Here is a 16,379-nt window from a genome sequence, read left to right as displayed (position 1 = left end):
CTGACTTGCATATTTGGTTTTCTTCCTCTTCCAGAAGTTAATCTCTTTATGGACTGGACTTGCAACGTTCCTGTGTCATTGTCTTTGTTTTGCGTTCCTTCCAGGAGCCGTGATGACTCCACAGATCATGGGTAACGACAGTGTTGACACTCAGTTGCTGTGGGCATAAAATACGAATCTGGTAACCGGAGCATTTCTCTTTGGGAAAGTTCTTAGCTGAGAGAGGTAGGGCTTGGGTTCAGGATTACCGTTGCTTCTCTCTGCTCTCACAGCCTCTGTTCACCGGGGCCCGGGATCACAGAAACTAGTTCCCAGCCAGTGCAGACTTGTCTTTTCATCCAGGGTTTTCTTTCTTGGCTGCAGTCGTGCAGCAATGCTTTCTTCACGGTGACTTGGGGAGATTTAGTGGATTAGAGAGGGCAGAGAAACAAAGCATGAATTATCACTGTCCCAGCACAGGTGTGGTCCCTGCCCGCTGTCTTTCTGCCTGAATTCCCAGTATCTCTCTCACCGGTTCGCTTGGTGGACAGTACAATAGGGTCGTTGTGAGGTGGGTGGGGCGGTGAGGCACTGAAGTCTTCTTGAGGTGCAGTGGGCGGGGAAAGAGCCTCTCCCCCAACACTGGAGCTGGGCCATGAATTGTTGGTGGGACGCCCAGCTTCACCATCTTTATATATTTGCATGACTATATATTTCATTTATAGAAGCTCTCTTTGGTTCTTTTTTTCTTCATGTGTTCTTGTTTTATGTGTGCAATTTTTTGCTTTATTTTTATAAACATTTTAAACATCCTCATGTTAAAGTCCTGTCCAGCTTGCTCACTCTCTGTCTCTCTCATTTCTTGGGTGCAAAGTCTCTCCTCTTGGATAAACTGATGGTTGTCCCTCATGGGCAATATAATGTTTGTCTGTGAGCCCATTTGAGCAGGATTTGTCTTCTGTAGAAATCCTCCAAGTGGTTGGGTTGTCTTCACGCGGTGGTTTGCTTTGACTTTTGTGTTTCTTACTGCCCCAGAGCACTTTTTAGATAACTTCTTAGCCTAGGGATTTGGTACTAGGGAGCAGTGTGTGTGAGAGCCCTATAGCTTCAGGAAGCACAGGTGTGGGACTCTGATTTCTCTGATGACTTTGTTCCCCAGACCCTGGAGCTTATTCTGAGCTCTGTCTAGGATGGTAGGATGAGTTTTCCGGTCTCTATCAGGGACAGTGCAACTTTTTAGTAGTTGTCTCCTTCAGGTAAGGGCTCACTTCCTGTTCTCCACTGCAGCTCTGGGTCACATGGCCTCCACTCTGGGGTACTGTTACAGCTCTGAGTTCCCTTTTTGCTTTTGGCATCTGGATATTGCTCTTTCTGCCTTTTGGTTGACCAAATATTTGAACTTCTGCAGGGAATAGCTTCCATTTTATCTAGCATTGTCTGCAGTAGGTCTTGCTGTATCTGCTCCATCTTCAATCTTGACAGAAGTCCTAGCATCATGGTCCAGATCTTTATCAAAAGGAATGGCTTTGGGCTGAATTTTTTTCTTTTTTTCTTTTCATTAAAAAAAGAATCAACATTGGGGTGCCTGGGTGGCTCAGTCGGTTAAGTGTCCAGCTCTTGATTTCAGCTCAGGTCATGATCTTATGGTTTGTGAGTTCGAGCCCCACATTGGTCTCCCGGCTGACAGCGCAGAGCCTGCTTGGGATACTCTCTTTCCCTCTCTCTCTGTCCCTCCCTCACTCATTCTCTCTGTCTCTCAAAAATATATAAACTTTAAAATTAAAAAAGAAGAACATTGAATTTGGCAATGATTTCTTGGATATGACAGCAAAATCACAGGCAATAAAAGAAAAAATAAAGAAACTGGACTTCATCAAAATTAAAAACTTTTGTACATCAAAGGACATTATCGATAGAGTGAAAAGGCAACCCACAAAATGTGAGCAATTTTGCAAATCATGAATTTGATAAGGGATTATTATTTACAAATTCAACTCAATAACAATAAAATTATCTGATTAAAAACTGGGCAAAGTCACCAAATTATATACATAAACCATATACAGTTTTTCTATATTAATTGTACCTCAATAAAGCTGGAAAAAAATGGGTAAAGGACCCAGATATATTTTTCCAATGAAGATATGTACATGGCCAAGAATTACATGAAAAGATGCTCAACATCAATAACTATTGGGGAAATGCAGATCAAAATAATGAAATACCACTTCATGCCCAAAACAGAAAAATAACAAGTGTTGGTGAGCATGTAGAGAAATAGGAACCTTGGAGCATTGCTGGTGAGCATGTAAAATGGTGTAGCTGCTATGGAAAAAAGTATGATGGTTCCAAAAAAAATACAGCAATTCTACTTCCGGATATGTATCCAAAGGAATTGAAAACGGGCTTGAGCAGATATTTGTATATCCATGTTCATAACAGCACTATTCACAATATCCAAAAGGTGGAAACATTCTAAGTGTCCGTTGATGGATGAATGGATATACAAAATGAGGTATACACATACAATGGAATATTATTTAGCCTTAAAAAGGAAGGAACTTCTGACATATCCCACAATATGGATGAATCTTGAGGACATTATACTAAGTAAAATAGGCCAGTTATAAAAAGGACAAATATTGTATGATTTTGCTTATATGAGGTATCTGCAGTAGTCAGTTCATAGATATAAAAAGTAGAATGTTGGTTTCCAGGAATGAGAGAAGCAGGGAATGAGGAGATAATATTTAATGTGTACAGAGTTTCAGTTGAGGAAGATGAAAATATTTTGGAGATGGATGGTGAATTCACATTCAACAATGTGAAAAATGTACTTAATGCTTCTGAACTGTGTATTTAAAAATGGTTAAAATGTTAATTTCATGTTATATATATTTAAACACAATATAAAATAAAAAAGAATTCAATAAATTAAGAAAATTTCCAAAAAAAAATCATCTATGTGCATTAGTGGTGGCACTTTATCCTCTGCCTCTTTCTGCGGCAGGAATGGCCATGTGGTAGGGAAATACTGATGTCCCCACTCTACAATGTATCGGATATCCTCCCTGTCCTTCCAGATTCACTTTCTATGCTTCTCTGTCCTGCTTAGTCTTCAGCCTGGGTTGTCCTATGGAAGACACTGGCAGGAGATCAGAAGGTGGGAAGAGAAAGAAATTGATGTTTATTCCCTTGGCTCCTTCCTGCTTCGTGTACTCTGACAGTGGATGCATTTCTGTACCTAAGGCCACAACATCTGGGAGGGACCCCTCTCTCTTACCTGTGGCTCTTGCTGGCTTCCAGTGACTGCTCCCTTGCCTTTCCCAGTCAGGCCTGGTGGTGGAAACAGCTTCTTAACTTTGCTAGTTCTGGTGCTTTGCTATCCATCGTTGCCTCTCTTATCCCTGCCCACACCTCTGTGATAGTTTATTAAACTTTCTTTAGTGACCCTTTGAGTGTGCCTGTGTTTTCTATGGGGACCCTGACTGATAAAGCACACCAAATCTGATTTTATAGCGTTATCTATTTTTTTTTTCCCGATCTACTACAGTAGTCCCCTCTTATCTGTGAGGGATATGTTCCAAGACCCCAAGGGGTAGTACCAAACCCTATATATACTATGTTTTTTCCAAGCATACGTATCTTTGATAAGGCTAAACTTATAAACAAGGCACAGTAAGATATTAACAACAATAATAAAATAGGAAGGTTGCAATAATATACAGTAATAAAAATTATGTGAATGTAATCTCTCAAAATATCTTCTTATACTGTCCTCGCCTTTCGTGTGATGATGTGAGATGATAAAATGCCTGCATGAGGAGATGCAGTGAGGTGAATGATGCAGGCCTTGTGACATAGTGTTGGGCTGCCATTGACCTTCTGGTGGTGTGTCAGAAGGAGGATCATGTGCTTCTGGACCGCAGGTAACTGAAACCGTGGATAAAGAGGGCTACTGTAAATGCTGGGCACCACATTAAGTACTAGTGATGTCAGGGTGCATTTAACAAGGTTCTTGTTCTTGAGTTCTCAGGCAAGTCTGGGAAGACAGACAAGTAAAAGCACCATTGCAATAGAGTGGTAAGTGCTTATGAGAGAGGTAAACAAGAGTGCTGTGACAACATAGAATAAGAACATTGAAACCAGTCTTGGCTGCAGGTGGGTGTAGGGAAGACTTCTCAAGGCGGATGACACTTGTGCTGCTCTAGAGGATGAGCAGGAAGAGGTGGAAAGGGGACAGTGGGCCTGCAGGGCAGCAAGAAGAAGTTATGAAGGCATAGAGGCATAAAGCTTCGCGAGACTGGAGGGCAGGCAGTGACCAGACCGCGATGACTCTTGAGTGCCCCAGGACAAGTCTGGTTTCTATCCTGCATGTTGAGAGGAACCAATGCTGTTCTACCACGGGAGTGACCCCATCAAGTCTGCCTTTAAAACCTCTTTGATCACAGGGTGGAGAAAGGAGTGGAAGAGGTCAAACTGGGGACAGGGAGAAGAGTAAGAGAGCTTATTGCAAAATAGTAGAGGCTATCTTTTCCAAAGGAGAGGGACCAGTAATTAGCTGATTAATTAAAAGAAATCAGTTCAGGGGTGCCTGGGTGGCTCAGTAGGTTAAGCGTCCGACTTCAGCTTAGGTCATGATCTCACAGTTCGTGAGTTCGAGCCCTGCATCGGGCTCTGTGCTGACAGCTCAGAGCCTGGAGCCTGCTTTGGATTCTGTGTCTCCCTTTCTCTCTGCCCCTCCCTCCCCTCCCTCTCTCTCTCAAAAATAAACATTAAAAAAAAAATTAAGAAAAAGAAAAAAGAAATCAGTTCAAATGGGTATTTATAAAAGTAACAATATTTCAAACATTTACTTAAAACATGTATGGGGGCACCTGGTTGGCTCCATGGGTTGAGCGTCTGACTTCAGCTCAGGTCATGATCTCATAGCTTGTGAGTTCAAGCCCCGCGTCGGCTCTGTGCTGACAGCTCAGAACCTGGAGCCTGCTTCAGATTCTGTGCCTCCCTTCCTCTCTGCCTCAACCCACTCGCATTCTGTCTCTGTCTCTCTCAAAAATAAATAAACATTAAAAAAAAAGTACGTTTACCAGGATTTTGCTATGTTATCTTTCTAGTGTAAATCATATTCATAATGATTTTTAGTTTTTTTTTAATGGAAAATTTAAAGATACTTATGGGGCAATCTGAGTGAAAGATGCTTCTAGATTTTTACCAGTTTCTTCCTCATTTGTTCATGGTTGTCTCAGATACAACTACATCAACTACAGTGATCTTCAGTGAAATTCCCTAATCAAGTCTTTGAAAAGAATTCAATTTGACTTTCATAAAACAACTATCTATACCCATATTTTATTGGTTTATAGACTAATTAAATTTCAGGTTATAAAGAATAAGTACAACTGATATAAACAGGTTTCGGAACAACCACAAATACGTTCTTAGCGAACACATGATTTCACTGATGGGGGCTCCCCTAGAGTTATCCATTACCCTTGGACATTTGTGGTTCTTTGGTCATCAGTCAGCAGTTTTTTTAGAAAGAATGGGGAGATGGTTAAATGAATCAGTTACAAGAAAGTCTGAAAGAAGGCAACAAGGGTGGAGAGGAGGAGATGCATGTGCCAGAAGTAAAACCCAAGATGTGATGACTGGATGTGGTTGTGAGCATGAGACGCCTAGGATTATCTCCAGGTGCCTCGTTTGGACAGCTGGGTGATGGTGGTGTAACTCACTGAAACCAGGAATGAAACAAGAGCGGGTTCCGGGAGAAAGATGTAGAGTTGAGCCTTGAACAACACAGGTTTGAACTGGGCGGGGTCCACTTACATGTGAATCTTTTTCAGTAAATATATTGGAAATTTTTTTTAGAGATTTGTAACAATTTGAAAAAACTCATGAACTGCATAGCCGAAATATCAAAAATGTTAAGAAAGAGGTATGTCATAAGTGCATAAAATATATGTAAATACTAGTCTATTTTATTACTTCCTGCATAAAGTATACAGAAATCTATTATAAAAGTTGAATTTTATCAAAACTTACACACACTTACAGACTGTATGTGGCACCACCAAGAGAAATGTAAAGCGTAAAATGTAAAGTGTAAAAATGCAGTATGAAACGTCATAGAACTCATTGTAGTATATACGCTACTGTAATAATTTTGTAGCCACCCGTTGTTGTCATTGCAGAGAGCCCAAATGTTTTGAGTGTCCCAGTATCTGCACAAAACACTGTGTGATGCTAATACCACCACCTGAACAGTTGCCTGGCTGGTAGATTGTGTATTGTAGTAAAAAGTAATCTCTTGTGGTTCTTGCTATTAGTAATTAAGTTTATGGGGAGTCAAAAATTATGTGGATTTTCAGAGGTGCCTGGGTGGCTCAGTCAGTTGAGCGTCTGACCCTTGATTTTGGCTCAGCTCATGATCTTGCAGTTCATGGGATCGAGCTCACATTGGGCTGGCTACACCAAGCCTGCCTGGGATTCTCTCTCCCTCTGTCTCTCTGCTCCTCCCCAGCTCACACACGTGCACTCTCTGTCTTTCTCTCAAAATAAATAAATAAACATTGTTTTAAAAAGTTACATGTGGGTTTCTGATTGTGTGCACATTGGTGCCCTGACTCCTGTGTTGTTCTGGAGTTGACCGTAGAGTCCAGTTTCAAACATGTTTGTTTGAGATACGTGTTCCTTAGTGGGTGTGCGCCTTGTATTTGTAGCATCCGTCTCCCCCACCTGACCCACTCTCCCCAACTCTTGGTTCTGTACTTTGGGTGGGACCCCACCCCAGTTCCAACTAAGGTCAGGTACACGGTTCAGGCTCCCAATGATCTCTGCATGGCAGGCCTGCAGACCCACTGATTCACCTAGGGGTGGAAACAGCCCAGGAATTTAGAAAGACACCATCCTTTTGGCTGTGCTGAAGCTAAAGCTGTCCCTTGGCTGTTCAGTTATATGAGTCAATAAATTCCTGCTCTGCTTACAGTTTAAACTGAATTTCCTGTCAGCTGCAACAAGAATCCTGGCTGTGGGACAGCCAGGTAGAGATGTTGGGTTCAACCAATGACTTGAGAATTCTAGAGATAGATTTGGGCTGGGGATATATAAATGTAAGTCATGAGCGTATAGGTCAATGCCATGAGTTTGAAGGTCACCAGGAAAAACAGAGGCCAGTTAGTTTGAGTGCCATGACACGGGAAGCACACAGCATGATCCTACGTGGAAGGGCCCCCTCATCCCTACCTCGTATTGCGAGGTTTCCTGGAGGAAAAAAACATGTAGGCTGAGAAGCCAGGGTAAGTGGAACCATACCTGGGAATGGGTGTGGGGAGGGTAGGACAGCTCCAGGCAGAGAGCTCAGGCCAGGATGTGAGTGCAGCCCAGTGTGTTGAGAAAAGTAAGGGTCCTGATGGCTGGAATGTAGAGGGTGCCCCTGTGAGGGCAAAGCAGGGGAGGTCCAATGCGCAGCAAGCTGAGTGGGGGCGCATTGTGTCCCTTACATGCCCAAGAGCCCCAGGGAGTCTGCCAAAAGGCTTTAAGCTGGAGAGCAACGGCATCAGAGGCTTCAGGAAGGAGGGTCTGGAGAGGGGCAGGGCCGCAGAGGAAGGCGCTGCTGTATCCAGACAGAGGCTGTGGTGCCTGGGGTCAGGGGGAGGCTGGAGCGGGTTTGAGGGCTATCTTGGTGCATTCGATGAGCTTGAGGGCTTGGGTGAATGTGAGGAGTGACTTCCATGTTTCTGGCCAGGGTGGCTAGGTGGACGGAGGTGCCATTTCCTGAGATGGGGGCAGTGGAGGAGGGGCCTGTTGGGGGCTTGGGAGCACGGTGAGTTCAGTTTGGGGTACAATGAACCAGAGTGCAAGTTTCTTGAAGACAAGACTCTTCTCTGCCTTATTCACTCTGGGAATGAATACACAGATACACAGAACAGTCTTACACATTTTAAGTAAATCTTTAATACTTGAGTACGTGAAAGATACCTGTATTATTTTATTAAAAAAATTTTTTTTTAATGTTTGTTTCTTTTTGAGAGACAGAGTGTGATTGGGGGCAGGGGGCAGAGAGAGAGAGACACACACAGGACCTGAAGCAGGCACCAGGCCCTGAGCTGTCAGCACAGAGCCCGACCCAGGGCTCAAACCCATGGACCATGAGGTCATGACCTGAGCTGAAGTTGGACACTTAACTGAGCCAACCCAAGTGCCCCATGTATTATTAATCTTAAATGTTTATTTTTGAGAGAGTGTGAGTGGGGGAGGGGCAGATAGAGGGAAGGGGGGACAGAGGATCTGAAGTGGGCTCTGCACTGACAGCAGTGAGCCTGATGTGGGGTTCGAACTCATGAACCTTGAGATCATGACCTGAGCCAGAGTCGGGCACTCAACCGACTGAGCCACCCAGGCGCTCCCAAACCTGTATTATTTTATATGGAGAAATCTAGGAGGCAGCATTGGAGCTCAGGAGCTAGAAGTGGGTTGAGGAAACAGATTCGCGTGGTCATTGGCCTCTACTAGTAAATGAAGACCAGAGGAGGCGAGATGCGCAGGCAGAGTGTGAGGCCTGGGGGGGAGGCTCTGCACACGGTGTGGAGAAGCAGCAGCTTTGAAGGACTGTGATTGATGTGGCTCCTAACCGTAATCTTGTCCTGCTCCTCTTCCCCGACCTCTCAGACTCTCCTCTGTTCTCCTTTGCTCAGTCTTCTTCCTCTTACTTCCTCCTACCCTTAACCGAGGGAACGCCGCCAAGCCCTCCTGTTTCTCAAGACAGGTCTTCTCCCCAGACTTCAAATGCAGATGCCAACTGGACCTACTAAGGGCAGTTTAAATACAGCAACCCTCACTGAGCTCATCACCACTTCCCCCAACCAGTGCCTTCTGTCTCTCTCCATGATGTGGAGTGAGGTCTCTCTCCATCACTCACCTTCCAAACAGACACTTCAGGTAGTTGTTTTCAATCTTGAATTGGAAGCTTGGTACAGATTGGGTCTGTCTTCTTTCAAAACTCGAAGGAGCCAAGCAAGTAAAGATTTCTCAGTTAGTTCCCTCAACCTGATGTCCTAAAGCCACGGCTAGTGATTTCTTGGTAGAACAGCAAATCAGCCAGTAAACTTAGGGTGCCTGATGTTTTTCCATCTCTTCCCTGGCTCAGTGTTCTTTGGGATAATAACACTTTTTAATGAATTAAGGAACTTATCCAAGAAGTAGTTACAAATTCTACTCGAAAAATTTAGGGACTTGCCAGCCTAGGCACTGGTCTTCATTCTGGAATGTCAGAACCAAACAAGCAGTCCCAGAAATGGTCTGATTCATTCTATTAATTTATGAGGGAAGAAACTGCAATCCAGAGAGATTTTTACTAAGAAAACTCACACAGATGGATAAGGAATCTGAAGGCCTCTGGAAACAATTGCTTTCACCTGTGCTGCTTAGGGATGCAAAAACACACTTCTCTTGAGCGGGGGAGGGGTAGAGAGAGAGGGGGACACCGCATCCAAAGCAAGTTTCAGGCTCTGAGCTGTCAATACAGAGCCCGATGCAGGGCTTGAACCTATGAACCACAAGATCATGACACGAGCTGAAGTTGGGCACTTAACCAACTGAGCTACCCAGGCGCCCCATATTATTTTTAACCCTGGGTCAGCCTTCTGGTCCCTTTTTCTAGGCTCTTTCCCTGCTGCTTTATCAGAGGGCTTAGAAAATGAAGACTAATGTTGACACTGGCTCAAGTCCGATGTAAATAAGGAAACCCACATCCCAATACAAAGACCTTGACCACATTGGCCTCCTTTTCATTCCTCCAGCGTCCTGCTCTTTCTCACCTCAGAACCTCACTGTTCCTTCTTGTGGAAGTCCCTCCTCCATCTTTCCAACTGCTTGCTTTGTCTCATCCTTCAGATGTCAGCACACATGAGATCTCAGAAGAATGCCCTCCCCAGCCCCTGTAACCTGTAACATACCACCTTGTAGTCTTTCCTCCATAGGATTTATCTAGTTGTCTTGTTTGCTTATTCATTGCCTCTCCCCTCTCCCCCCTGCCCCAGAAAGTCAGCTCGGTGAATGAGGGACCTTGTCTGTCTTGCCGACTGTATCCTCAGAGCCTGTGGTAGTGCCTGTAGGAGGGGTGAATAGACACTTATTGAGTAACAAGTGACATTTCTCCATCAGTCTGAGTGATCTGGAATGATTCTGTTGGTACCGTGAGTCATACTTACAAATACACCCAAGGTGTATTTTCACTATTTACTGTGCAGTTCTGGGAACTGCTTCCATCAGGCTAATCCCTCCCACGCTGCTTCCTCCCTGGCACAAATGTACTGACTCTCTAGCGTAAATTTTAAAAAACGCCATTTCTTTATTTACCACCAGCAGGACTGGCCTGCACGGGGCAGTGGATGCTCTGGGCTCAAGGACGTGTAGGATGTGATGAGGAGATGATGACTGGGAGGCTGTTTTGAAGGAAAGGGGGTGGTCTGCAGGCCAGGCCCAAGAGCCCCCCTCAGATTTACTTCTGGAAATGGGTAGACCTTAAAAAGGAGTCGTGGCAAGCTATGGCCAAGCCGCCAATAAGATTAAGAAATTCTTGGAAGTCCAGTTGCCCATCGGAGTTGGTGTCAAGTTTCTTCATCATGCGGTCAAGGACACCAGGGTCCTTCTGGTTCTGCAAAGGTAATAATAACCATAATAATGATACTATTAATGGTACCTGACCTTGCACTTTCTAAGATACTTTCAGTTATGTTGCCACATCTCATTCTCACAAGAGTGTGAGGTACAGGCTAGGGGTTAGTAACACTCCCACTTCCCAGACACAGTGACAGACTCAAACAGGGAAGTGACTCGCCTAAGAGGAAGACCTGTGCCTGGACCCCAAGTTTTCTGGCTCCCATTCCCGGGTTCCTCTGTGACAGTCAGGGGTTATTCAGTGGTATAAAAGTAGTGGCACACTTTTTCAAGTGTCACCTGCCACTCCAGTATACAAACTGCACAGAAGTGAAGCGATTTGAAGTGGAAAGAAGACGCAGGTCCTGATCTGCCTCATCTTCTCCTCTGAGCTCCCCACACATATACACACTTACAGCCACTAGCTACACTGGCTGTTTAAATTAGGGACTTAGAAATCTGTCCTTGAGTGGCACCTGTGTCTGGTGGCTACCACACCGGACTGTGCAGATAGATACAAAACATTATTTCCAACATCACAGAAAGTTCTATGGGACAGGGCTTCCCTAGAAGCTTTGGGATGGAGAAATCAAATTTGAAAACTATCCTTTTACACCACTTACCGTTTCATATGCTCCTTCCCTAAATGAAAGAAACAAATCAACATTCCTTGGGTCATGTAGTTTGAGAACTTTGATCTTTAAAACACACCGTGTTTGGGGCGCCTGGGTGGCGCAGTCGGTTAAGCGTCCGACTTCAGCCAGGTCACGATCTCGCGGCCCGTGAGTTCGAGCCCCGCGTCAGGCTCTGGGCTGATGGCTCGGAGCCTGGAGCCTGTTTCCGATTCTGTGTCTCCCTCTCTCTCTGCCCCTCCCCCGTTCATGCTCTGTCTCTCTCTGTCCCAAAAATAAAAAAAAAAAAAACAAAAAAAAACACCGTGTTCAAAGAAAAGAAGGAAAGGTCCTTGAAAGGTTACTCAGAGCTCACTTGAGGCCTGAGGGCTCCGCCTCTGCCGTGCAGGTCCCTGGCTTGGAGTGAATGAAGAGGAGGCAGGGGTGGGGGAGTCAGCTGCTGGGTCCTCACTCCCAGCCATTTTGTCAGGGTCTTTGTTTTGAGCTATGGGTAGTCTGGGGGGAGGGGCTGGGAGCAGTACCTTTGTGAAGGCAGCCAGCTCTGTATTCATGAAGGTTAGGAACTCTGTCTTGGAGAGTTTGCAGCTATTACCATCCTTTCCAGCATACCTCTGGAAAACAGCAATCAGAGACTCGATGCACCGCTCAGTCTCAGTAGGGCTGGACATTTTTGCCTTGAGAGAAGAAAAGTCAGGGTTCAGACAAGGGCTGGATGCTGGAGAACACTCCAGAGAATCTCATACCTTCATTTTGGGCTAAAGGAGTTTACTAAAAGACTAGGCTGTTTTTTAGGGGGCAGAAGAGCCCAAGACAAACACTGAAGGTCACATTCCATGAGCTTCCCTCCCATATCACATGTTTATTCTGGGTGAAATATAGTGAGGGTACACATGGAGCACATGGGTGTGTCTAAAAGCAGTAGACTGGGCGCCTGGGTGGCTCAGTCGGTCAAGCACCCGACTTCGGCTCAGGTCATGATCTCACAGTTTGTGGGTTCGAGCCCCACAGTGGGTTCTGTGCTGACAGCTCAGAGCCTGGAGCCTGCTTCCAATTCTGTGTCTCCCTCTCTCTCTGTCCCTCCTCTGCTCATGCTCTGTCTCTGTCTCTCAAAAATAAACAAACATTAAAAAAAAATTTTTTTTTTTAAAGCAGTAGACTGTCTGGATGAGTGTGACTGCGGCAGGGTTTACTGATGTTTCTAGAATCTGTGGGTAAACATGTATAACTATACACCCACAAATCCATATGTGCACCAAGCACTATTTGGAGATTAAATAATTTCCCATTTTCTTTTTTTAATATATATTTTTAAAATTTTTAACATTTATTCATTTTTGAGAGACAGAGAGAGACAGAGCATGAGTTGGGGAGGGGCAGAGAGAGAGGGAGACACAGAATCTGAAACAGGCTCAGGCTCTGAGCTCTCAGCACAGAGCCTCATGCGAGGCTCAAACACGTGAACCTTGAGATCATGACCTGGGCCGAAGTCGGATGCTCAACCAACTGAACCACCCAGGTGCCCCAACAATTTCCTGTTTTCTAAGCAAATATAGAGGCTACTGTGATAAATGAAATTCAGTTCTTTTTAAAGCAATACCGAATTCCTGGGACTCCTGCATTTTCTAGAAGAAAACTAAATGCATAGTTATTATTGTGTGTGGGGTAGGAGATTTGGGAGCTTTTTGGATGTTCAAAAGCAGCTTTCATATTGAAGGTTAAGAACCATTAATTTTACATGGGAGGAAACAAGAGCCACGAGAAGGGAATTGACACAGTAGAGCCACCCCTAGAATTTCAGCCTCCAGGTCCCTATCTGCAATCCTTGGTCTTTGTTCCTTCTTCCAGATGCCACTAATTCTTACAGGAATGGCCAGAGGAACTTCTCTGGTCACGTCAAACCACAAAGGTTGATCTCAGGAAGGGAGCTCTCAGGTTGCCACTCATCAGTTCCCCTGGCATCTACAGAGCTGGACCTCATCGGTGGTTGCACCAGGAGGAGCTGGAGGGTCAAATTCTGTGCTGGCCTCTGCCTTCCTTACAACAGAATTCTTGAGGGAAATTTTCTATTTTGCAGAGTCTTCAGGTCATTTCTGCCTTCATCTAGGGCCCCCTGGTGGTTCAGACATCAACTACAGGCTTTCTGGAAAAGTTGCCAGCCACACCCTTCCTCTCGGGCTTTACTAAACTTCAGGTATTAATAATGATCTTTGCTTGGATGGTGACATTTACAATTAGCTTTTACCCCTTAATTTGGTCTTTGCATGGACTTCCTGGAGCTCAGAGCTGGGACCCATAATTAACATGCTTCGGATTGATCCGAGCCCTTAGGGGCACAGCTTTGGGCTCCTTCCTTCCTCCCCACTGCCCCGGCCGCCCCAGGCTTTTCATCTGCAGTGTCTCCACGATGTGTTTTACCAGCCTAGCTGAGCTCACTGCTGCCCTTTGCAGGTGGGAGCATCTGTAAAGCCCTGTCCAGAGGTGGGTTCTAGTGAACTCTTCTGGAGATGGATTCTTTCCCAACAGTCATGTTGTTGGAATGCTTTCTTTTTTCTCAGAGAGAACTTTTTTTTTTTTTTTTTTTTTTTTTTTTTTTTAAGGAAAGAAAAATGTCCGGGGTTTGGGAGTGAAATAGAATACCATAATCTAGAAACAGAGGTTTTTGCACAACAGTCTTCCTTATCAGGACTAAAATTTCACTGTCCTAATGTGTCAGATGACAGGAAGAAGGTCAGCTGGAAGGACATGCCATATAGGGTAAAAGATTCCAGGCTGAGGATTAAGGGCTTTGTGACCTTTTTCTAGGCCTACAGATGCTCCTCTGCCCCTTTACCTTGGGGAATTCTGATTGCTTTGCTTCTCTAGTTTCAAAGTGGCTTTCTGCTTTATTTTTTTTTTCCTCCTTAACACCAGGACTATAATTTAGACCATTTTTTTCCCCTTCTTGAAAACTGTTGCTATCAGCCACACATGGAAAAAATTAAAACCTCTGTATTTCTTCTCAGAAGTAATTTTCCAGAGTGAAAGAAAGAAACACAATTACCGAATTACTACTAAAATGGAATTGTAAAATTTGTAAAGCTGGAGGGAGTTTGGGAGATGGTTCCAGAGAAGGGAGGCCCAGAGACAGGAAAGCTTTGCTCAAGGTGAAGCAGAGAGGCTGAAGAGAGGAGAACAAGATCTCCTGCCTGGAGGCCAGCACTCCCCACAGCTCACTGCACCCTCACAGTTGTATTTGGCACCATGATAGGAAGGAGAAAATGGTGTGAGGTAAATGGATACAGTGAAAGAATTTTAAAAATGCATTCCGAATACTCAACATTTGAGGAAAGGGGGAAGAAAAAGGAATGTGAAAAAGAAGTAACACTTGAAAGATTCCAGCATTGCTGTTGTCATTCTTAACCAAAGTGCTTCCCCCAGCCCCACCCCAGCGAGGATCCAAGGAGGCATCCACCTTCCTTCAGGGCAGTCCTTCCCAGTCTTCACCACCTATTGGTGCTGGGTCTGCCTTTTCAAGGTTCCTTGGGACATTGTTACTCCCTTCTTGCATGGAAAGGAAGGAGGGAAGAGTGGGCAGGGATAAAGGCTGGCAAATGTGTTGTGTAAAGGGTCAGATGGTAGATATCTTAGGCCACTGTGGTCCATGTTGTCTCTGTCACTCTTTTGTAGCGGGACAGCAACTACACAGACAGCTCATAAGTGAACGGGCGTGGCCGTGTGCCAATAAAATTTTATTTATGGTCAATTAAGTCTGATTTTCGTATCACTTCAGGTGTCACAAAGTATTATTCTTCTTTCGGTTTTCTTTCAACCAGTTAAAAACGTCAAATCCATTTGTAGCTTGTGCAGGGGTCAGAAACCCTATTTGGCCCGCGGGCAGAAGTTTGCTGACTCCCTTCACAAAAGGGGTCAAGCAGGAGGTAGATTTTGGAGGTGGCCTAATGGAAACGCTAGAGAGAGAATTCAAAGCAGGTTGGCAGGAGCTGAGAAGAGAAAAACAGATGTTGGCCTGAGTGCCTGAAAAGGCGGTGGGTTCAGAGGAGAAGGGAAGGAAGAGGGGCTTGGCGGGGACCGGACTCCTCCCACCGTCTGGGCTGCGTCCGGCTGGCTGGCAGCGGCTTCGGTTTCAGGCTTTGGGGTCTTGGCCGGTTGCCGACAGCTTACTAAAACCGATTTTCCCCGGGGCTCTGACGACTCAGTTCTGAGAAGTGCCCTTCCTGGTCTACAAAAACAACCAGTGCTGACGGATCTCCCCCGCCGCGTCCCGCCCTTCTTTAACTTTTCTGGTCTCCCAGGCTTCCCGGAGCCCGGGGGCGGGCCAGGGGCCCGGCGCGACCCCGCGCCTCGCCCCCTTCCCGGCCGAGGGGGATCGGGTAAGGGGAGCAGCCCCTCTTCCCCCGGCTCGCACCGCATCCGCGCGGCGGAACCAGAGACTCTCTGGTGGCCGCCCCTCGTCTGCTAGCACAGGCGGAACCTACGGCTGCTTTCCTTGCAGCCTCTACCCCAGTTCCCTCCCACGACTGACTTTCGCGGCTCGGCTTCCCGCTACGTCCCACAGGAATGAAGGATCAGCATGGCGGCAAGCACACCGAGCCTTTTTTCCTGTCTTTGCGGAGGCAGACACGACAAAGGCCGGGCTTACCATGTCTGCACGGAGCGGTCGCGGGCGCTGTGGCGGGGCGGCGGCGGCGGCAGCGGCAGCGGCGGGCTGTGAGCTCCGGGAGGCGGGCGCGGGCTCGGGCTCGGGCTCCCACCTCTCCCGGGCCCGCCTCCGCCTCCACCCCCCGGGCGCAGATCCGGACTTGTCCGCCCCGCCCCGCGCGGCGCCGCCCGACTCCCGAGCCGGGCTCCCGGCCGGCCGGTCTCCACCCCCAACCCCTTCCCCACACCCCCTCCCCGGCGCAGATACAGACCTGTCTGTCCCGCCCGCGTGGACCAGCGCGCCGCTCACCCGAGACCCGCCGTCTCTCCCTGTCCCTGAAAGATTCTGGACTTTTCTGAATTAAAACTTATGCATGGCGGTCTTGGGTGTGGTGTGCCTGATATCCGTGGCTCTTTTCCGCGAACGAGCTCATTCCGGTTAGAGAGGCAGAAAGATCCGTTTAAAAACGT

General features: G+C 46.2%; 1 protein-coding gene across 1 annotated transcript; it reads right to left on the bottom strand.

Annotated features, from left to right (window-relative positions):
* Positions 1 to 10,306: 10,306 nt before the first annotated feature.
* S100A11 (S100 calcium binding protein A11) lies at positions 10,307 to 16,038 on the bottom strand. Its single transcript, XM_019432997.2, has 3 exons — positions 15,910 to 16,038; positions 11,792 to 11,944; positions 10,307 to 10,636 (listed from the first exon to the last, which is right to left on the bottom strand). The coding sequence occupies exons 1-3, from the start codon at positions 15,910 to 15,912 to the stop codon at positions 10,481 to 10,483; spliced, it is 312 nt and encodes a 103-aa protein (XP_019288542.1). The 5' UTR covers positions 15,913 to 16,038; the 3' UTR covers positions 10,307 to 10,480.
* Between the last annotated feature and the right edge of the window lie 341 nt (positions 16,039 to 16,379).

Source organism: Panthera pardus, unplaced genomic scaffold (assembly GCF_024362965.1).
Source record: "Panthera pardus isolate Hobbes unplaced genomic scaffold, ASM2436296v1 HiC_scaffold_11, whole genome shotgun sequence".
In the NCBI taxonomy this organism is placed as follows: Eukaryota; Metazoa; Chordata; class Mammalia; order Carnivora; family Felidae; genus Panthera; species Panthera pardus.
This window is presented reverse-complemented; position numbering and strand designations above follow the sequence as displayed.